Source organism: Lagenorhynchus albirostris, chromosome 9 (genome assembly GCF_949774975.1).
Source record: "Lagenorhynchus albirostris chromosome 9, mLagAlb1.1, whole genome shotgun sequence".
NCBI lineage: Eukaryota > Metazoa > Chordata > Mammalia > Artiodactyla > Delphinidae > Lagenorhynchus > Lagenorhynchus albirostris.
Genome location: NC_083103.1, coordinates 61,097,653 through 61,121,077, shown reverse-complemented (window position 1 = coordinate 61,121,077; position 23,425 = coordinate 61,097,653). Strand labels below are relative to the sequence as shown.

The 23,425-nt window shown below is 36.8% G+C and overlaps 1 protein-coding gene across 1 annotated transcript in view; it reads left to right on the top strand.

Moving 5' to 3' along the window:
* The first annotated feature begins 456 nt into the window (after positions 1-456).
* DLG2 (discs large MAGUK scaffold protein 2) overlaps positions 457-23,425 on the top strand; it is an 812,204-nt gene continuing 789,235 nt past the window's right edge. Inside the window, exon 1 of the mRNA XM_060157866.1 lies at positions 457-765. Coding sequence (XP_060013849.1) covers positions 457-765 — 309 coding nt within the window. The remainder of the gene's footprint in view (positions 766-23,425) is intronic.

Here is a 23,425-nt window from a genome sequence, read left to right as displayed (position 1 = left end):
CTTTCTGGAAAGAAGGGTCCTGCTAGTCTGATAAGAAGCTCTCTTTCCTGAGGTCTGTATTTTGCGTGGGGATCAGCTAGAGAGGGAAAAGCCAGAATGCCAAATTGCGAAGAGTATGCTTTACTGTGGGGCTTCATCCAAAAAGGGTTTGTAACAGTGTACAGTCCTGTAGCCCAGCTGTGTGGAGCATTGATTGCTTCTGCCTAGAGCAGGGATACTGTCAAGTTGCTCTGTGAGTTGAGTCATCTATTGACAAAGAGCTACCAGCCCGCAGATAATGCTGTGCGGAGCTGCTCCCACGATGCGCTGCTATAGCAGCTGTCAAAGATACTGAGGGAACCACGGGAGAAAAAAAAAAAAAAAAAGACTTTTACAACTGCCTGGAAGAAAGGGGTGTGAGGGAGGAGACATTCCTGTGCAGAGCTGACCAAAGGCAAGAGTAGGCATCAGTGCAGTATGAATGCATACCTCACCAAGCAACACAGCTGCAGCCGGGGGTCCGATGGGATGGATGCCGGCAGGAGCGCACCCACACTGCTCAGGGATGCCCACTGCGCTTGTGGCTGGCAGAGGAGTCCTCAGGGGCTCGGGTACAGTTCTCAGACTATGCCCTCCTCGGGACCTGGGGGCCCAGCTTCAAACAGGACCAAGCTGGTCACTTTGTGGGACAGTGTGCGGAAAAGCTCCCACAAGACGAGCACCAAGGGCAAAGGGACTTGTGGGGAGCATTGTGCCTGCCCACATGGCTGGTTCAGCCCAGCACAGGTGAGCCTTTTCCTTGTGACTTTCCCGTGAGTATTGGAAGAAACTGAGAGCGCGCTGGGGAAGGCTAGCAGTTTGGAAACTTTTCTGGGTGCTCCTTGCTGACTGGGTACGCATGTTTGGTAAATGGTAGGCCAAGAAATCCTGTAATTTTCACAGGTGTTTGTGGGCTCACACCTCTGTGTGGCCTGTGAAAGTCAAGGGATGCTGTGCTCAGTTTCTTTCAGTGACTTTTCCCCAAATTCAACTTCTCTAGTCCTCAGATGATTTTACTATTCTGCATCATAGACTTTAGCAGCACTATTACTTCTAATCATTGTTAACTTTTTCTATTCTGCCTAGCCTAGGGTTTTGTCTTGTTTTAAGGAAGAAAGAGAAAATGAACTTTAATCAGATACTTTCCATCTCTTTAAAGATAAAAAAACATTCATTTCTTCAGCTATGGAAAGCAGCGATTTAAAGTATCCTATTCTAATTTTACTCTTATAATGCTGTATACCTTTTCAGTGATGGAGAAGAAAATGTGTTTGTACTAAATAATTCATTTTATAAACAAAAGGAATACAATTGGAAGCAAGCTAGACAATTACACTCAGAATAAAATAATGAAACATTTCATTTATTCATAGAAGCAATAAGGTTATTTATATTAAAAAGTATAACTCGTATTCCCCTGTAACATATTTCTGAAGCAGATGTGCAGAGTCCCTTAATTTGATTCCTAGCTTATTCTTGCCCCAAACTACTAGCATTGTACCAGAAACGAAATTGGCTCATTTTTTCCTGTCTCCATCCAGAAGAGGGAAAACAACTTCCTGTAAATGCTATAAAATATAAATAAAAGGCACCTGTAATCATTGTCATAAATATAGAACTCTGTTCATAAAAATTCACTGAAAAGAGAAAAATCTGTGTTTGCAGAAAAAAATCCTCTCTTGATTTTAATATGATTTTAGCATAATTAAGAAGTGGGTATTGATCATGAGTAAAACGTTATGATCTGAGAGGTGTAGAGAACACTCCAATTTTAATATTAGTTTTTTTTTAAGTACTTGTAAGTATATATCACTAGATCTTAATGCTACATATGTGGCCTTATATGTGGCTTCTGATGCATTAATATCATGCATTTCAGCATCTTGATTTAAATCAAGAATATATTGTCATTTTAGAATTAAACTAGTTCACCTTGAAATGGAGCCTGATGTTTGGAAACTCAGTTATTTTTTAAAGTTAACATGAATTCCAAACTGAATAAACAGTCAACAATTATGAAGTCCCTGTTCTTTAACAAACAGATGTGTTTAAATGTCTTTAGCCTATATCTCTTTATTGATTATGTTAAATTCTCAAGGCTTACATAGGCAGAGAAGGCAAACACATCTAGCTTATGGATTTTGCACAGAGTAGAATATGCAAACATGCTTTATTTTTACAATTCTTTTTATCTAAGATGTAATAAACTTTTCATCATTGCTCAAACCAAAATCTCTAATACTATATTATAATAACTATGCTCAAAAAATCTTGGTACATTTTTCATCAACCAAGGGAAACTTTTCCCTTCCTTGGTTTTTAACAAAGTCAGCCTCCTACTTGCTTAAATTTATAGCCATTTAATGCTTTAAAGATTGAAATAGACTCTGCACTGATAATTAAAGATCCATTGACATATGAGAAGGCAATAAAATGAGGCAGCCACCATCTCCCATTATTCTTTTGTATACAGATTTCTCTACATTTTTCTCTCTTATTCACATGTACTTTATTACTTGCTAAGAACAGTTACTCCCCAAATAATGGAGAACCGATACCATATCTTTTAGGATCTTCAGTGTTGTGACACTCTTCTATCAACTGACTCTTCTACCCTTTTACCATCTTAGTCCTAAAAATGTGCTATACTAGATTGATCAATCTCTCTTCATTCCACTCCCGTGCCCTTTCAAATATATTATGTCGAATAATTTTTAATATGTCTGTATATGCACATGTGCATATATATATTTAAATATCTCTATATTAATATAGAGATATATATTTAAATATCTCTATAATATCTACTTTCATGTATTAACACATTTTCATGTGTATATAATTATACATATATATACATGCATATACATATACACATATAAAAATTAAAGTTCTATATTATTCTTTTCTCTCCTAGAAATTTCTAGCTGTTCTTATAATGTTTTTTCTCTATATAAAGTATATTGCCTTTACTTCTGATAGGTACTCGAAAATGCTGCTCTATGTATATATATATATGTATTCATTTACATATACATCTATAAAATATGTCTAATGTTTGAAATATACAGATGTGTATGTATTATATGGCCATGTAAACTATCACAGAAACAAGAGTGTGTGTGTATCAATATGTGTCCATTAACACTAAGTCTGTTTTGAGAATTTTTGGATACCATTTTTATCCCTTAAATTAACTAAAGATATCCTGTGAATATTGTAAAATAAAAGATAGAGGCTAATGATAGTAAACATTAGACTCCTTGATAAAGCAGAAAGAAGGAAAGTGCATGTTTTAGAGTTGCCTAGGGACCCATATGTGGTACAGAACGTGCCTGAGGGCTATTAAGTGTCTGGGAGCTGGGATCTTGCCCTTGGAGATAGTTGCTGTGTTACGTGGAAATCAGCAGTGTGATTTCCGGCTGCTATAATACAGGGCCATGGTAATGACTTGAGTTCCTCCCAAGGCTCTTTGCCAAACTCCTGTTATTTGGGGGTGCTGTGTACTAACAGGACTTTGTCATTATGTTATTCCTCAGCAGGAATAAAAAACAGCTCCTGTCCCTTCTCAAATAAGTTTTCGTTCCATTTGGATCTGTAGAATTAATATAACCATAATAATAGGTAAGAAAATGGAAAATTATAGTGTCCAGAAGTGAGTTCTAGAATGCACATCCAAGATAATAGTATCGGCCTTGGGGAAAAAAAAAACAAAAAAAAACATGTCCATCGCTGCTTATGCGGCATTTCTGCCCAGTGCAGACTGGTCTGGGGAGGCAGCACAGACAGTGAAGACTCAGAGACCAGGGTTCTATGCATTTGTTCTTCATTCATTCATTCATTCTTCATTTCTTTATTCAACTATCATTTCCTGAGTACCTACTATGTGCCACTCTGTCAGGCCCTGTGGATATAATAGGAAACAAAGTAGATACCACCTCTACCATTATGGAGCTTACGACCTACAATAGTATACAATACTTAGAAAATATATCACTATATACACAGAATAATAGCGTCATAAATCAAAATTTGGAAGTGAAACAAAGTTCCACGGAGTGCTGCAAATTCCATAGTAAATGTGTATTCAGGATACAAAGGGACTACAAAGGAGAAAGACAAAAATACCCTTTTTTTTTTTTTTAAGAAAAGATACTGTATCTCTTTATGCCTACATTTCCTGTTTTGTAAAATTAGGATAAAAATAGTACTTAACTCATAGGATTATGGTGAGGAGTGATTAACATAATACATACAAAGCAGTTAGCACAGTGCTTACATATAGTAGAGACTCAATAAATATTTGTGGAATGAATGAATCATAAATCCACAATAAAAGTTGGCTTCTATTAACCTATTCCTTAATTCACTATAACTGTTTTTTCTGGGAAGAGAAGAGAGGTGAATTAGTGAAGACTTCGTAGAGGTCGTGATACTTGGATGGAACTGAATTGAATCTTGAAAAAATGTGTGTTTATCAAGTCGGCAGAGAGAGATAGACTTTGGGGGCAAAAATAACAAAAACAGAAACAGTTGTAACACCCTGGTGTCTGTGTAGAACTGCTCTTAGTTCCGTCTGCCCACGGAGAGATGGGAAGGGGATGGGTCACAGAAAGCCTGGTGGGCCTTGGTGAGGACTCTGCTGAGTCAGCAGCATTGAGCCATCGTAGGATTCAAGAGTTCTGCCACACCCTGTGTTAGGCTTCATGGTTAAGGAACCGTTCTAGGCCTCAGTTTCTCTGTTTCTAAGAAAACTGATTTTCCTAAATGAACCTCTGTATCCCTTCCAAAACTAATATTCTGTGGCTCTGTCACCTGACATCCATTAATGAATGAGACACACTTTGGAAAGGATTTATGCTTTAGAGCCAGATAATCCAAAGTTTGAACTTACTAGCTCTGTGTGATCTCACTTGCTTAACCTCTTTAAGACTCATCTGCCCCTCTGTAAAACTTAGAATGTTATAATCATGTTGCAGAAAAGTGTAATAAGAATTGAAAGTACTCCATCTAAAGAGCCAAGCGTGGCGCTTAGAACACAGGAATTGTCCAATTTAAAAAATGGTATTTATGATGACTAGTGATATCCAAATTATGTTTTTTAACCTGAAGAACATATCATCCATCGAATTAATTATCAGTATTGTGGTCCTTTATTAGAGTTTCTAATCTGTCCACTGAATTTTTTGATGCCTCGCTTATAGTGATGAAGGTTAGGCCAGGCAACTGTTCAGAAACACTTGACACAGTACCACGTTATGATGGGGTGTCATTTTGTCCTTCAGGGTTCTCAGAGGTTTACAATGGTGTACACTAAGAAAAAAAATCATGTAAAATAGACTTGTTTTGATAAACTAGCATTTTCATAAGCTTGCATTCAGAGGTGGGTGATGTTAGATTTTCTCAGTACCTACTGCTAGAAAAACTACATTTGAAGTATTTAGCCAAACTGTGTAAATCTTCCCTAACAGTCCCTCTACAGCTCCTCCAGAAATAGCAGTTTACAGGAACTTGAGTGCAGAGGATTTTTTAGTCCAAGAAGTAGGGTTGCCCTAGGCTGAAATCTCAGGCTCAGCTTTTGTCTGGTTAGAAAGATCTGACAGTTTGTTTTAACTCTGTGGCTGCTTCTACTGATTCCTTCCATAGAGTGTCCCTTACTAAGGAAGAATAAGACTTTTTAGTCTCTGGGAAAACACCAGCAGCCTCCAGGCAAGGGAAAAAACATAAGAGAATAAGAGGTATCACAGAAGGAATAAAAGCACTGAGCATGCCTTGGGCAGATCTGAAGCCAGTCAGCCAGCAGCACTCCTGGCACCCCTGCTACTGGATGCTGACATCAGCAGAGCCTTCTTCCTAGGGCAGGGCAGGAGAGACAAAGTACAGAGGGTGGAAAAGAAAAGACCAAAGGTGACGGTATTTATCGAATACTCTCAACACCCACAATGTGTAAAGCCCTGTGCTAGGGTCTTTACATTAATCATCACTTGGAATTCTTCCAACAACAGTAAAAGAGGGATTATATGATTCCCATTTTTCAGATATGGCAACTGAGGCTAAGAGTAACTTGCTCACGAGGGCAAAACTGATAAAGGCAGAACTAGTTTCAAATAAAGTTCTATCGGACTCAACCTTTCCACCTCATCTTACAGAAAGGCCTGTTTGAGGTACACTGGAAAGGAGAATACCCTCAGAGACCTCTTTAATTCTTTAATTTAACAGGAAATTTCCTTAAGGAATTGGAGTGTTTTACATGGTTGGGAGGACTGACACCTCCTAGCAGAATCCCAGATTTCCCCATTCTACTTTGTTTTCTGGTCTCAGGAACCCTGAGTTGGTTGAGCCCTTAAAGAGCCCTTTACTCTGTGATCGAGGTTAAGAACTACGCTGATCTGAAGCAGTGGAGTAGATTGCCACAGCACTGATACCAGAATAAGATACCTGCTCTTAGAAAGACCCCATCATCTGTAGTTATTTGCCAAATGGATTTAATCTTGGCAATATTTATGGTAAGGAATCAGGGACCATGTATTTTAAACTTAATATAAGTACAAAATAAAAGTACATGTAGAGTTTGTCTTTCATAAGTCCGACAACATCATCTCACATTGCTGAACGAATGTGAATCTCATATGCATTGTCTACCTACCTATGCATCTATTATGCCAAGAATCAAATACCTCCCTTTAATACCACCATCTCCATTGGCCATCTTCTTAGTTTTGGGGTTTTCTTTTTGATATTGTTTGATCTGTTACAAATGTAGCATCACCTGATTTTATTCTCCATTCTCTACTTTCATTCCTTTAATTTCCCAAAGGCATAGATAGGTAGATAGATAGATAGATATTTTATAATTATGTCAGAGGTGGATGGGAATTTAGAGGTCATTAGTGTATTTTTCCAAAGGAGAACGTGAAGCCTAGAAAAGTTAAAAAGACTTGCTCAAGGTCATTCAGTTTGTGGCAGAATTGGCCAGTGTCATTGAACTCAGAATTCTTTTTACTGTTTCAGGCAGCTTTCCCTCTCTTACCTTTATGTGCTCCGCTTCACGAAGCGTAATTACTGACAAGAAAATTATTAAGCATGCAATTTGTTGATAATGCAGTGTTGGGCATTATACAAAGAATTACATAAACCTAATTTCTACATTCTTATAATTCAGACCAGCAGTCCCCAAGAAGATAAGGAGAGAGACGAGCCATTAGAAATCATTTTACAAACGCATGGAGGGACTTATGTATTGATAATGCCTGGGAGGTGATACTGGCATTAGGAGAAGGGGGCCAGGGATGCTAAATGCACTATAATGTGCAGAGCAGTCCTGAAGAATAAAGAATGACTCCATTAATGCACAATTTTTAACATTTCACTTCATATTCATGAAGTGTTTTTTTTTTCTAAACCTAAAATCAAATTCAGTTTTATAAACAAAGTATTTTCTGCAAGGATTTAATAATCATTTAATATTCAGAAATGTAACTCCTGTGTAAATCAAGGGATCATTGTACTTTGTTCTGTTAGGAATTTTATCAGGAGTTGGTTCCCAGTTTGGAAAATCCCTATCTTGAGCAATATTGCTGATCCTGGTATTTACGTCATCGATACACCTCTCCTGTATCAGTTTACATTTGTAAATGTCACCTGCAAATACGTAATTGAAGAGACTTGAGGTCCTTTTAATAGACATAGAACCAAACATTTTAAATTGGTAACAGCACTTGAAATACAAATAGTTCACCAAATTTCAATAAGATTGTTTTAAAAAATATTTTCTTTGATTGCCATACCTTATATTTATTTTTAAAATGTTATCACACTATAAGAAATCTATTTTGTGAAAATTATGTGAAATTATTTATTTTAGAGTTTTCTGTTGTTTTCAGTATTACTCTGATATTTCTCCAAAGGTCATCTATACTCAGTTTCCCTGTAGGCTCTTAGGTGGCTGGGGTTCTCTAGTCCTCATTTTTTATCAAAGGACAGAGTCCCAAGATCTATTGAAGCACTAGAAGTCAAATCAAGTGTCTATCTTTACATGAGGGGTAATTCCAAATAGGGATAGAGAGGTGATGATGATGATGATAGATAGATAGATAGATAGATAGATAGATAGATAGATAGATAGATAGATAAAGTTCCTCACCGGTCTGCACCATATAAAGCAGAGAATTATTTTGACACTAAGTTATAAGTAATTATTTTGGCACTAAGTTATAAGTTTATTTGCAAAAATATGACACTTTTACTTTCTCCACTTTATCAGCAATCTTGTTAGATTATATTTCAACTAAAGTATTTCCTTTGCTCTCTTATTGTATACAAATGAACCATTATTACTTCTTCCAACACTAATTTTCATATGTGTCTACTCTTCATATGTCTACTCTTTCACTTCTCCTGTGTTTCTTGCAGATGTGATATCTGGTCTCTTTATTCCATTTAAATCTAAATTTATTCATTATAAGTACACGTAAACATGTGACTACTTTATTACATTTTCTAGTATAGTTGGGCTCACAGATTGCCGTATTGAAAACATACTATCTTAACATAAAGTACTTTCTTTTTATTTCTTCTTTTACTTCAGTTAAGGCATTATTTAAAAATGTGTAGGCAGTTGTATTATCCATGAATTTCATTTCAGATGGAGAAAAGAGGGTATTACAAAACATGTATTATAAAATGGAAAGGCTGGGTAAAATTGAGAACACTGGTTAGATGTTTGAAATTGTTATATGTATTGTTATGTGTGTGTATTTAGCTTGCCTTCTAACTAGACCAGGAGTCAGCGAAGTATATAGCCTACAGGTCAAATCCAACTTGCTACCTGTTTTGGTATAGCCTCAGAGCCAAGAATTTTTAAAAATATTTTTGATCGTTGAAGAAAATAAGAATAATAATATTTAATATAATTTTGTGAAAAATTATATGAAATCCCAATTATACTATTTATAAAGAAAGCTTTATTGGAGCACAGCCATGCTCATTTGTTTACACATTATCTATGGCTATTTTGGTACTGCAATTGCAAAGTTGAGCAGTTGTAATACAGACAGTAGGGCCAGAGAGTCCTAAAATATTTTCTATCTGGCTCTTTATAGAAAAAGTTTGCCAACCTCTGCACTAGACTCTCAGCTTTCTATTTCCTTCTGATGGAATGTCCCATTCTGCGTAACAAAGCCTATATGTTACTTAAAAGTCTGGTTTAAGCACCCTCCTCTCTAATCCTTTCCAGTCCGTTTTAGCTCCTAAAACCTCTACTTAATGTGGTATCCTGCACAATTAGCACATTACCTGGCATTGTGGTTAGTTGTTTCCTTCTCGGTCTCCTGATTAGAGAGTGAAAGATTCCTCATATGCCTAACTCATAGTCACCAGCTGTCCATTCATCTCTCTGTGACAATTTTGTAGTATCACTATTCTGTTTTTGGACCCTGACTTGTCAGCTGCATTGGTGGCTGTGGAGAAGAAAGACCATGTCTTGTCTACCTTTATGTCTAGCTGGGCACCATGCACAATTCACCTATCACATTGTATCACAGTTATGAGTAAGTATCTATCTGCTTCTCTAAGCCGAATTCAATTAGAGCACAATCTGTTTATTTACCTTTGTTCTCCCAGTAACCCAGCATGTAGCAATCAGTCAACTAGGCGTTGTTGATTTCTGAATGAATATTAGCACGGAATCTTGTACGTAAAGGTACTTAAGTTTCGAATTTGATTTATTATTATTATTACTCATTATACAAGTGCCATAAGATCAAGAGTGACATCTTCTGTCCTTAAAGTAGCTCTATTTAATAACAAAGAGATTGTAGTAAAAAGTTGTTAACACAGATTTATTGCTTTGCATATTTGTCTTGTTTTTAGTTTGACTCAGATTCTTCTTTTTGGTGGTGCTGTTAAAATATAGGAATCACTGTTCAGAAATTATATTCTGCATTCAAGTGGGTCATGCTGTTCAGTGATGGAAGGTACTGAACTGCACTTTGAGCGGACAATCAGAAAAAGAAAATCTGATTCTACACAGTTTCTTTGCCTAATTTAGGAGTCACTTGCTCTCTAGAAGGTTGAAATAATGTCGTGAACTATTACTTTATAATTAGTTTCTGTACAGTCTATTGTAGATTACATGACCTTTTTTCTCCATCATTTTCGTCATTAAATATAAGTGCTCAGAGTATAGTAGTTGGCAGCACCACATTAAAAATCCATAACTGAACACATTTGCACTTTATTCTGATAGGCTGTGCTATTTAGTTAGTGGTCAACATTGTTATAGTTCTTCAATAAGTAGTTTAAAAATGTACTAAGTTTAAAATTATATAAAAATTCCTAGATTTATATTACATTTTAGAGTGATTAGCAAATATATCTGCCTTTGCCAGACTGGGAAGGCAATCTTAGAAAATGCTTTTTGATTCTGTTTGTATACTGATCATTCATTTCTCTGATCTATGTTCTTTGTTCTCCATCACACATATTATTGCAATTCATTACAATGTTTTAGTTATTTTTTAAGACTTTATGTTTTTAGAGCACTTTCACAGCAAAATTAAGAGGAAGATACTTGCAGTGTATATATTTTTCTCTGTTTTCAACTTGAAGTTTTTTAAAATAAAAATAAAGTCTAAGTGGATAATCATAAACTCTCTTAGTTTAAAAGTGAGCGTTTATATTACTCTTTTAAAATAATTTTATTATTTGGTTTTGATGTAGAAATAATACAAGTTTATGGTAAAAAATATTATTATAAGCTAAAGATATGTTTGAAAAATATTAAAATAGCTATAATTCCACCTAGAAGTAACCACAGTTAGTATTTTGATACCTTTTTAGTTTCTTCAATTGACTCTGCATGTGTATCTTCAGAAAAAAAATGTAATATATTATAGTAACATGAGCTCACAGATGTACCTAAATATAAAGTATTGGTTATATGTGTCTGCTAGTGGGGAGTTAAGAATATAAAACTGTATTGCTTCTTTTACATTAACATTAATTATGAACATTTTTCTGTTAGTAAAATATTTTTCTTTTTGACATAATTTTAATGACTGCCAAATATTACTGTTTCTACAAAAACTCATCTTGTTGGACGTCTAGGTTATATTATTATTATTAATATAAACAGTACTGAAGTAAGTTTTGGCGTACATTAACCTCTAACCAGTTTTCTCATTAAGATATATTTTCAGGAAAGGAATCAGTGAGTGAAGGGTGTAAATTTTTTTAGGCTTATAACGTTGTTGTTCAGTCGATTTTTATTCAACAATTAATTATTGAACAGTTCCCAGATGCCAAAGCACTGTGTTAATCAATGGGGACATAATGGAAAACAAGAGAGATTGATTCCTGCCCCGTAGAGCTTAGAGTTAATTGCCAAATTGCTTCTAAAAGGACTTTACAAATTTATAGTCCTCCCATTCCAGGAGTGTGTGAACATGTCTTTCCTCCTGTACTCTTGATGGTTCTTTCTTTATAAAAAGCATTTATAAATTTGGTAAGCTAAAAATTGCATGCTGTTGCTTTTTTAATTTGCTTTTATTAGTTAATGAAGATGAATACTTTTCGTGTGATTGCAGCCAACTTTGGACACTATTATGGCATCTTCTATAACACGTAGCATAATGATAATACCCAGTTGGTAATTTAATACATGCTTAATTTGTTGACTGGATGGATGATAGGATGGATGGAAGGAAGGAAGGAAAGAAGGAAGGAAGGATATATATACAAATAGGCGAGTAGTTTCTGTTTAAAAGTTCTGATAAGGGACTTCCCTGGTGGCGCAGTGGTTAAGAATCCGCCTGCCAATGCAGGGGACACAGGTTCGATCCCTGGTCTGGGAAGATCCCACGTACTGCAGAGCAGCTAAGCCCGTGTGCCACAACTACTGACCCTGTGCTCTAGAGCCCGCAAGCCACAACTACTGAGCCCGTGTGCCACAACTACTGAAGTCTGCATGCCTAGAGCCCATGCTCCGCAACAAGACAAGCCACCGTCATGAGAAGCCCCTGCACCACAACGAAGAGTACCCTCGCTCACGGCAGCTAGAGAAAGCCTGTGCACAGCAACGAAGACCCAATGCAGCCAAAAATAAAATTAAATTAATAAAAGTCCTGGTAAGAGAAATTTCCACCTACCCTAAATATAGCAGGGTAGTTCTTAATCATCTTCATGAGTGATTTACGCCCCTTGTTCTCCTGTCACTGTAACTCTTCCTTGTGTCTGTTCTCTAGAAGGAAAAGAGCTGAATGCTCTCGTTTTCACGTTGCTGTAGGTGAGCAAGATTGAATTGAATGACAGATGAAAAGGTAATTAGTACAACAGATAGAAGTAGGCAGACCATCTGACTGTGTAAACAGAGAATTTGCTGAGGAGTGTAGTATGGTCATTAAATTGACAGGAAGAGATGTTGAAGAGGAAGAGTGATCTAACTGATCAGATGGGGAAGGGAAATATTCTGGAAATTTCCTCTCTATTTTATAGTATGTTTATATACGGTTAAGAATTTTATGAAATCTGTATGTAGACATATTCAAGGTTGAGTTGGATCCACATGTCTTAAAATGCAGGCAGTCTGTCCCTGAAAGTCAACCATAATATCTTAGAATGATTGTATGAAATTGTATCCTTTGAAACCACACCATTATTACATTGCTTATACCAATATTTAGAATTAAACTTCCATATGCAACAACTCTATGGACTCCCTTATCAAAACTAAGCACCTTCTGGCCATTCTTAAAAAAAAAAAAGATGTGAAGCTAACGTATCAGTAATGTGAGGGCAGCTGTTTTCTGGTATAAGAGAGCACATCATTTTCAAAGGACTGAATGGAAAGGTGACAGAAAAATTGGTTGAGGACTGTAGGTAGATTAAGGACAGACACTCTTGAGTTTATGAAAGAGCCTAGCGTAACTGGAAGTTCCTTGTAGGCTTATAGTTATTATTTTTCCAATAAATGAGTCAAAAACAGGTAACAGTTGACATGATGATCCTGGTCCCTTTTTGTGCAGAAGCTTCAGCCGATTTTTCATTACGCTTCTTCTTTCCTACCCCGCACTGCTCTCAAACCTGTTTTACAGTTCACTCAGTTTACCATGTTAGAATATCAGGAAGTCTTCGTTAGCTTCATCACCTTCTACACCCAGGGCGATCACTAATTAATTGATGACTAGTTGATACAGAATTCTATCTTAGAGTGTCTCAAATATTTTCCCATTTTACATTCACACTCTCAGTGCTTGAGTATAGATGTGCGTTATCATTCGCATAAGATATTTGCAAGCATCAGTGGCCTCCCAGATTCCTTCCATCCATTCTAAGTGCTTTTGTCGCCAAATTTATCTCTACACTCAGTTCCGTTCGTAACATTCATTAATTTAAATAATTGAACAACTCCAGATCACTTAAAGGTAGTGCTTCACTTTAAATGTACTCTAACTTCTGGAGAAGGCTAGTATGTCTGGAAATGTTAATGGGTCGTTTATATGGGATAACGTGTTAAGCAGTTGTTTATTTTTTATTATAGGATTTTTCAAAGCCTTTGGGGTTTTATATCTCCTAAAGGCAAGTAGAGTGTGCAGAGCATTTCTTAAGTGTGTGTGATGATGAAATCTCTTTTTCATGGATACATGTTTACCACTATCTCCCGAAACATAGTTAGCCAAACACTAGTTTATAAAATAAAACTTGTTTCCCTAGCAAAGCATTAGAAGTTGTCTTCAGTTTGGCCCCAACCTGCATTACCAACCCTATCTCCAGCCACTCCTATTGTATTCTGGTCACACCCCACCATTCACTGTTCCCTGATTCCCTGAAGCCACCATGCAGTCTCCTGCCAAATCTTTTCTATGTATCACTCTGTCTATAATGACTCTCCCTGTTTCTGTGTTTGGTAAAATTTCATTCATCATTCAAGGATCATCTCAAATGTTATCTTCTTTAAGCTTTTCTTTCTCTGTGGTCCTACTTTTCACTTAACAGTGTGCTTGCTTACATTTCTGCTTCATTTACCATATTGGAAGCTTTGGGAGAACACAAACCATGCCTTATTTATTTCTGCATCTTTACTGCTAGGATAGGGCCTGACATATTTTTTGAATGATTGAAAGAATGGTATCTTTAAAAATTGGTAAAGAGGAAATAGAGTGGTGTTAGACAAGGCATTCTAGAGGGGTACTTCTTTAGGTAATACTGTGATCAGGTCCCTCTATCCTATTTTTGTCTCTCTTAAATCCCAGATAGCCATTCTGATAAGTATCCAGAGGGAATTGGGACTAAGAAGCTGACTCAGATTGGCTAAAATATACATGACATCACATTATGACAAAATCATTTATTTCAGTGTTGTCAGATGAATTGAAACACCCATGTTCATAAAATTCATCTGGTTATTCATTCACAAAGATATATTGATCATCTGTTGATGTTCAGACCTATTCTAGAAAGTTGAAAATATAGCAGTAACTACAGTTGGCAAGATTTGGAGCTTCTATTGAGAAATACATAAAATTAACACACAAATAAGACTACTTCAGATGGTGACATACTATAAAAAAATAAACTAGAGCAATGCGATATGGCGGATAGGTTGGTGGAAGTGGGACTTCTTTGGGTAAGACAGTAAAGTAAGAGAAGGCCTTAGTAAGGAGGAGACACTTGAATTGATATTTAAAAGGTGAAGGTGGAAAGGGGACAATCTTATGACAATCTTCAGGTGATGTCACAAATAAAATACAACATGTCAAGGACCCTAGGGTAGGAACAACTTTGATATGTTCCTGCAACAGAAGAAGCCTAGTGTGGAAAAAGAATATGGGGAAGAAGGACAGGAATGGAGGGTGGAGAGTGAGGTAAGGCCAGGTCACGTAGACTTTGGAGACTGTGGAAGTGAGTCTGAATTTTATTCAAAGTTCAACAAGAAGCCATTGGGTTATTTTAAATAAGGACATGACATGATCTAATGTACATAGTGAGATGAGCTATGGAAGGAGGGGAAACTAGTTAGAATGTTATACAGCAGTACTTTCAAGGGAGAGATTATGATGACTTGACTGAGTAGCAGTGGTTGTGAAGATCCACTGTGTGAATTGAGGATATATTTTGGATATAGAGCAAGAAGATGGATCAACTAGCGTGGGTTTATTTGAGCCAGAATATAACAAAATGAGACAGATAAGAAGTCAAGGGTAACTTCCACGTATTGGACTTCTTTCTTTGGGGGTCAAACCATCTTCAAAATTTGTTAATTATTTTAACTCAGATGTCCAGATTCCTTCCCACCAGTAAGGTCCTAGATTGATGGACAAAAGCTTAACCATCTGACTTCCCTTTTACTTTGCTTCCCTTCTTGACCCCAAACCTCCTCCCAAACTTCTGGTTGATACAGTTTTTTCTTTAGAGAGGATAATGTAGTCATTAGTTCTGCTGGCCTGGGTGTTCTTTCATTCCTTTAAGGTGGCCTTGTGTGGCTGAGTTTTGATCTTATTAGGGAGATCATAATTTACCTCGTGTTTAAGTTGGAATTGGAAGGGTATCTTAATAAAGTCCCCAGATATTTACCACAAGGCAATAGATCATGGCTCACCAAATATCCGATGTTGTCCCTCCTCTTCCTCTTCAGCTCTGGCCTTGACCCCTCTGTCTAATGCTTTCATGAGAAAGATATTTGAAATTTAACACAATTTAATATGTTACATGATGAATATCATTTACCTAGGAAAGTCACCAGGTAAAGAGAGTCTGGATGGGATGTCGAGGAGGACATAAAGTAATCATTTGACCCTAAAGAAAACTATTTTAATTTCTTAGAGTATATGGTTGAAGCCTATGGTCTCCTTGCCCCCTTTTATTCCTTACTTTTCAGTTGAGCTATGAGATCATGAGTATATCCCTGGAATGCCATTTATTGGATTTATTAGAAATTGCCCCAAATATGAAGGAGAATTGATATAGGAAATTGAGACCATTTAAAATGGAATCCTCTCTCAGTTTCCTACCATTAAACTTCAAGTAACAAAATGATGCCATAGGTATGTGTCCATTGTTCATTCTGAATCTTTTATTTTAAGAGTTGATGCTGGTTATTTTGCTGCATAAATTTCAAGAGTGTTTTTGGAAAACAAACAAACATTTTTCTAAGAGTTACTCTTTCTTTAAGCTTCAGTTTTATTTCAAGACAGTAATGAATGAGTTGTATTTTGGGGAATAAACTTCAGCCAGTGGGAACAGATAGTCCCTTCATATATTCCAGACCAATTGACTAAATTGATGTAGAAATTGATAAATCATATTTTGTAGTATCTGAAAGTATCCTCCTATTATGAACTGCCTGTAGCTATCATGGCAGCAGCCTGTCATAATGTCCATTATCCCATCACTAAAATTACTGTATTGTCGACCCCATGATAGCACTGGCCTTGACAGAGTGAATGAAGAGTCTGCTAAACAGTTCCTTGTTTCATATCAGTCTGTAACTGTATATTGCAAGGGCCGAGGTTTAATTCATACCTCAGCAGAAATCACATAGTGACAGGCTATGCTAAGTGATCTGTCTCTTCCAATTTGGACTCATGCTTGAATTTCATAACTCAGAGGAGAGTGAGTGAGTGAGTGTGCTGCAGTGGAAAAATACAGAACTGGAGGTCAGGAAACTTGGGTACTTGTAGCTGGGCTACTCTGGACTCTTTGAATCACCCTAGTCAAGGTTCAGAATGTTAGGGTCTACCTCTCAACTGGAGGAAGTTAGAATAGTTAAAAAAAAAAAAAACGAACACAAAAACCATGATTTATACATTTGACTGTCAACTCAGATTGATTCATGATGGCGCTATGGACCATGGTGCTAAGAAGGATGGTGAGGCTACATCAGGCGCCTCAGGAAAGAAGACAGTAAAAATTAGCACCGTCAGCCATGAATTAGAAAGAAAACAGTGTGACCCTGGATCTCTAATTTCTTTGATAGCCCTGGCATTCAATGTTACCATGTGCTCCATGGGAATGACATAATTATAATAAATTATGATAGTAGCTACCATTTGTGAAGTTTTTCTTATATACCATTATCTTAATTTAATTTAACCTTTAAAATAATGCAGGAAGGTAGGTCATCTCATCCCCATTTTATAGATGAATAAATGAACTTTTAGAAGCAAAGTAACTTGCCTTAGTTCATACCTCTAACAAGGACCAGATTTATGGTTGGAACTCAGGTCTGACCCCAAAGGGCCACTCCTTTCATTGTTCTCTACAGGTTCATATGTAAGCCTGCATTTGTTGATGTTGACTTGACTTATGAGAGGCTGATAAGCATGAAGTTGTCAGAGAACTAAACTTATTTAGGTCACTACACAGTTGAAAATATAATCATTATGGATCTCTGCAAATTGAATAGGTTTGAGAATGAAGTAGGAACAATGTAGTTTTTAAAATAATTTACTTACAGATATTCTGGAAGCTCTGTTTAATTTTTTTGAACTTCTTAAGACTTCATAATTTCTTAATGGGAGTAAAGATGTCAAATTCTGGGATGAGTAAAACTTTTTAGCCTCCTTTGAAATTTGGAAGACAATTGAAGATGATTTAAGGATAACCCTCACTCCCAAGCTCAGGGTCCAGTGTGTCTGGTGTAGTTGTTCTCTCCAACAGAATGGAGGACGGACCTGTCACTTATCCCACACGATAGGTGACATTCAGTAAGTCCTTCATAAATAATTGCTGAATAAAGAAATAGGATATTGCATTCCTAAGTTTCATCTCTTATTTCTACGGTAGAGAACAAGAGATGTTCTTCAAAAACCTAGCTCAAGTTACCCACTTTTACTTATGCATAATGACTTTAAGATATAAACACATACGACTCAATAAATTAAAAACAGAGTGCTTGTTTAGCAAGATGAACCTGGACCAGAGTTAGGCAGGCAGCTGTGATTTTTCAGTGCTGCTTTCTATCCACTAGAACTTGCCTCCTATCTGGTTACAGGATTACATCACTAGATGAATCATGTCACTAGATGAATCATGTCATGTGGTATCTTTCTTGAACCCTTTATGTCCTAGTCTGTTATATAGGCGCTATTATGTGCGTATTCTTTTTCTGGTGGTGATGATGTCGGCACAGGGAAGGAGGGAGAAGCTGGTATTTTACAGGAGGTTTGTATCTTTTTTTTCTGCAGAACATCTAACTATTGCATGACTGGGAAAATTTGGCTTGTCTCTTAGACAATGCTTTTTAAATTAGGTGTGATTATTTCTGATGAGTTCTAGATTGGTCACATGGTCATCTCTTCATCTCAGCAACAGCTGAGCTTTAGCGTATCCCTCTTACTGGAACTCTCATTGTGCACCGCTTCCCCCCCAGCCTCCGGCCCTGGGCCTTTATGATGTTTTAAAGTTGTGATTTCAAAGTAAGGTATGTTGGCCTTCTGTCTTATATTTCTTAGATTATAAGGGAATTTAGAAATCAATAGTGAATCAAGGACTACATCTATTCACAAGGATCTTACCAGGAGTATTGGAACAGTCTTTAAACTGGCCTTTTGCCTCCAATGCACCACAAAACCCATCCGTTTCAAGCTGTCAGAATATTTCTAATACCCCCTCCTCCCACAAAATGTCTTGTCATTCCGCTTAAAATCCTTCAGTGGCGTCACACTGCACATGGGATACAGTCCAAATTCCTTAAAGTGACAGAGAAGCCCCATAACCCACTGACTGACCAACTTTAAACCTTAAAACCAGTTTCTCCTCCATTTTCCTTCCTAAGTACATTACTCTCCTGAAAAAATAGCGTCACATTTTGAATACACTATGTGCACTCTCTTGTTTCCAAATTTCGTTCTCTGTCAAGTTTGAGGAGGCTTAGTAATTAGCACCTTTTAAAAATTTTAAGATTAAAACCAGATAAGACAGAGGTGCCAGATTCTGATAGAGATTTTTTTAAAATCAAATGTATTATTGCTAAAAGCTAGGTTGGAGGAAGTGGCTATGGCAGGCTGTAAAATGGGTTTACCCAAATCCTCTGAACTCTTGATTTACCCCCATACCCCAAACTGCCAAATTCTGCAGAGCCACAGTCTGCCTTGCTAAGCTTACCTTATAGCAAGAGAGAATGCAAGGCTCATGCAGCTTGGCCGGCTCCCAAGAGGAATAAGTGAGCTGAGCATCCCCAGTTCCTGTTTACAAACTTAGCCAGCATAAAACTTCCTTCTCCTTGTGGGGATGGAGAAGGAGATCCAGAGCATTACACTGGGGAAGTCTTTCTACTTGAAACCAATACTCTGAGCCTGGGAAACCCTTTATTCCCCTGTCTTTCTGTGGCATTCTGGCTACCCCTGCCCATCCAGCCTCAACGATATTTCTTTTTGTCTGTAGCTTTTCCTGGTCTGCGTATTCTCCATCTCCCCTAGACTCCTAACCAACTTAACTATGTTATTTTCCATTACACTCCATGTTCACTCCATTATAGTATGTGATGTCAATTTAGTGAAATGATTAGCTGGTCTGTGAAATCCTGAAGGTCAGGGGCTGTGTTATGCTTCACCAATACCTAAGAGTTAGTTTAGAACCTTGTGGGCACTTAATAAATAGAGATGTTTTCTAAACTACGTAGAAGGAAACTAAGTGAAAATTACTTACTTCGATGACCGCTTACTAGGTGCTAGCTGGGATGGAAAGTTGTTCCTGTTAACTCACCTAATCTACACATCAACTCTGAGAAACTGAAGGTATTACTCTCATTTTTCAGATGAAGAGAGAGGTTCACAGAACTTTGCCTAACTATCAGTGGAGCCGATATTCAAACCCAAGTTGGCCTGTTGTTCTTAGACGAACCCTTATACCTCCCTGATCCCTTGGGTTATCTGTAAACTGAGATTGTTTTTCAGAATATAAATTAAACAGATATAAAAGTCATAACATAAGGGCAAAAATCTCACACTCGTGTTTTTTAGCCTTTTAATATAAGTTTTTAAATAGATAAGGGGGAGTATATATTTAGAAGTTAGCATTTCAATATTGACTTTTTAATGCTTTCACTGCGGAGACCTTATGTCTCATATCATTGAGAAGTTATTAATGTAAGTTATACAACATATGAATGGGTAACCCAGGTAGACTATAGGTTAGCTGTCAGTCAACATATTTAATTTTAAGATTTATGCATCGCCCATTTAGTCTTATTTGGCAGTATTCCTTCTTTTTTCCTGACCTCATTCATTCTGTATTATCTCTATCTTTTCCCCATATATCTTATTGGATTTATGTCTTTAATCTGATATATCTGAGCTCACCCAGCTGACCTCCAGTCATTTTAGTCAATGTTTAGTTGTATGTGATAAAATCTACCTCATCTTCAAAATACTCGGAGTAAATTATAAGGAACTATGAGATTTTCCTGGATCATTTACTGAGCTGGTTGCTAACAAATTTTTCTTAAATGATAGAACAATAATAACTGATGTGTATTGAATGCTAACCCTGCGACAAGTATCCTGCTAAGTGCTACGTATGCATTTTTTTCTAGAAATCTTCACAACAACTGTGTGGGTTAGTCACTAGTCTTCCCCATTTTCAGATGAGACAACAAAACTTCAGAGAGAATTTAAGCAACTTACCCATGGCAACACTGACTGAGTGGCAGCGTTAGAGTTCAAGCTTTTGCTGACTCACTCTCGATTCCTGCATTTTTACACTGTGTTACCAAAAGCATAATTCTCACTTTCTGGAAGCTGAGCATTGCCTTTAGAGAGAGACAGAATTGAACTGAATTCTGTCTTTACAAATAACAAGCTCTGCGACCCTAGCTCTGTTACTCAATCTCTCTACCTCCTTTATTTGCCTGTGGAATGGGCGCAATGCCTATATCATGGGATTACTTTATTAAAAGCCCTAGTACAGAAGGAGCTTAGTGTTGTACCTGGTATTTGGTGGATGTTCAGTAAATGCTAAATCCCTTTTTCTTTCCCTCACAGAGAAAAATAATACTCCCTATGTTTCCAAAGCTTTTCCATATTTTTTTATTTGAGCCCCTAAGATCCCTGGTTTAACAAGGATTATTATTTCTGTTTTACAGTAGAGAAAATAAGGGCTCAGAAAAGTCAAAAGGCTTAGTTTTGGTCATACACATCTTGTCAGAAACAGAGCAAGGGCTTTATGTTTCTCACTCCTTTTCAGTACACAGTATTTACCTCTCGAAAAACAAGTACACTGAAGGCAGAAGGAAGGACATCGATAAAATCTAAAAGGTTCCTATATGAAAAAATGTTCTGCAAAAAGATATTTGCTCAATCTTCTAACCCTCCTTTCCGAGACACAAAAATCTAGAAAGAACTCAGGAAGGAAGGGTAAGATCCATTAGGAAGATTGTTCCCTTTGCTCAGCGAAGGCCATAATTGAGTTGACATTTAATAGTATTTGCTTATTTCAGAGCTGCAGATACTCAGCTTTTAGTGAGGACTGTTTTGTAATAGGTTAGAGGCTACATTGCATATTATCAGAATGAGTAAACTTAGTTGCCAAGAGTGATCTTGCTGATCCTTGTTAATGAAAAGCAGGGAAGTCCCCTTATAAAACGCATTGCTAAATGATGGATCTGTTTACCATTGCCTGTTGACCATCCAGCAAATGGCACTTTGAAACAGACTTTCTTCCTTTGATCACCACGTAGCACCCTAAAATTCTTAAAACATATAAACTGGAAGTAGAAACGGTTAATGCAATCTGCTCAGAGTCCTGCAGTTTGCATTCAGGCTTTCCGAACCATTCCCATCCTCTTACTCATCATGCAAGTGAGACAGTCATGTGTGGATGGATCATCTCCCATAATTATCTAGGATTCTCTCCTTGCTTCTCCACTCGGCTCCGGAAAGTTGAAGGGTGATAGTAAAAGATTGCTTGTGAATCTGGACCTTAGAGTAAAGGCTCACTTATTTAGAATGATAATTTGCTCTTAGCTCTGGACCTCGAAAGATTACTTTTATTCATATTAAGATAGTGAGTCACATCCCATTCCCCATGAGCTGGGATGCAGAGCCCATTTTTCTCTCTCCATTGTATAGAAGACTTAAATCACAGTTTCTTTTTCAATCCCCCACTGATGGTACAATATGGGATTTTTCTGTATTAAGAAACATAGGTCAATAAAGGCCAAGGTTTGGTTGATTCTTGTAATTTTCCTAATTCCATCACAATAGCTTGGGCCAATATTCTTTAATTCCAGTTCTGTGACTTTACCGTAGAAGTAGTGTTACCTAATGGCTGTGCTTTTGTCTCCTGTCTTTGAAAGAGCAATTCTTTTGTTACATTTGAAAGGACTTAAAAATGAGAAACCTAAGGATTAACTTTTTAATTAGATATAATGATTAGAAACTCTTCATCACAGCAGTTTTCCTTTCGTTATGAAAGGAAAGTTGACAGTTTCTGTTCAATTAATGTTCATTGAAATGTTTTTTAAATGAAATTATTGCTGAGTAGAAGGACATCGAAAAGCATATGACATGATTAAGGGCCTTGCTTTTTGACTTTTTTATGGGGAAAGACTGCTGATTTAAAAAGAATCCTGAAGACAACAAAACATTATATTTCTGCACAGGAGTAATATTTAAGTCTCAGTGCTTGTAAAACTGAATATCACAAAAGCTTCACCCCACTCTGTTTGCAATCCCCATGCTAAGTGACCTTTGATCACATCAGCATAGTTCAGTGAAATCAAATTTGCAAGGCTTATTTTGGTGAAACCCATTATTTGTGATGATGGTGCTGGACTTTCGACTTTGGAATAGTTTACCTGTTACTGTCTTGACTTCATAGTATAATTTCAAATGATTTAGTTCATTTAATTGGGGGTTTTGCCATTGATGTATTAGCATTCCATATGCAGCTTCATTTTGGGATGAATAGGCCAGAACCTCATGAGCGCTGAGATTAAATGCTTTCCATGACTCTGAGACTTGGATTTATCTCTTGTTCTAGCAGAAAATCACCTGGTTCTTATAAATAAATCCTACCTGAACTCCCTGCATCTGCAGTACTTACCTCTCTAGTCTCTTAACAAATAGCTGTAAATATTCTTTCAATAAAAATTATTCTCTCCTTGTAGATTTTTATTGCCTAAAGTATCAAACAGATATTTATCATCCTTACCCTGGAAGCCTTCTGTACTTTCTCCTTCCTGATAGCATTCATGGTATTAATGATAACGATAATAATATTGATGACACCCAACATATTATTATTACTTGTTCTAAGAAGTGTTATGTATAAGTAATTCATTCAATCCTCACAATAATCCCAAGAGATTGATAACATTATTGTTCATTATTATGATTCCCAATTTACAAGAGGGGAAACTGAGGCTTGGCAAGGTTAACTAATTTTCCCAAATTTACTCAGTAAATAATTA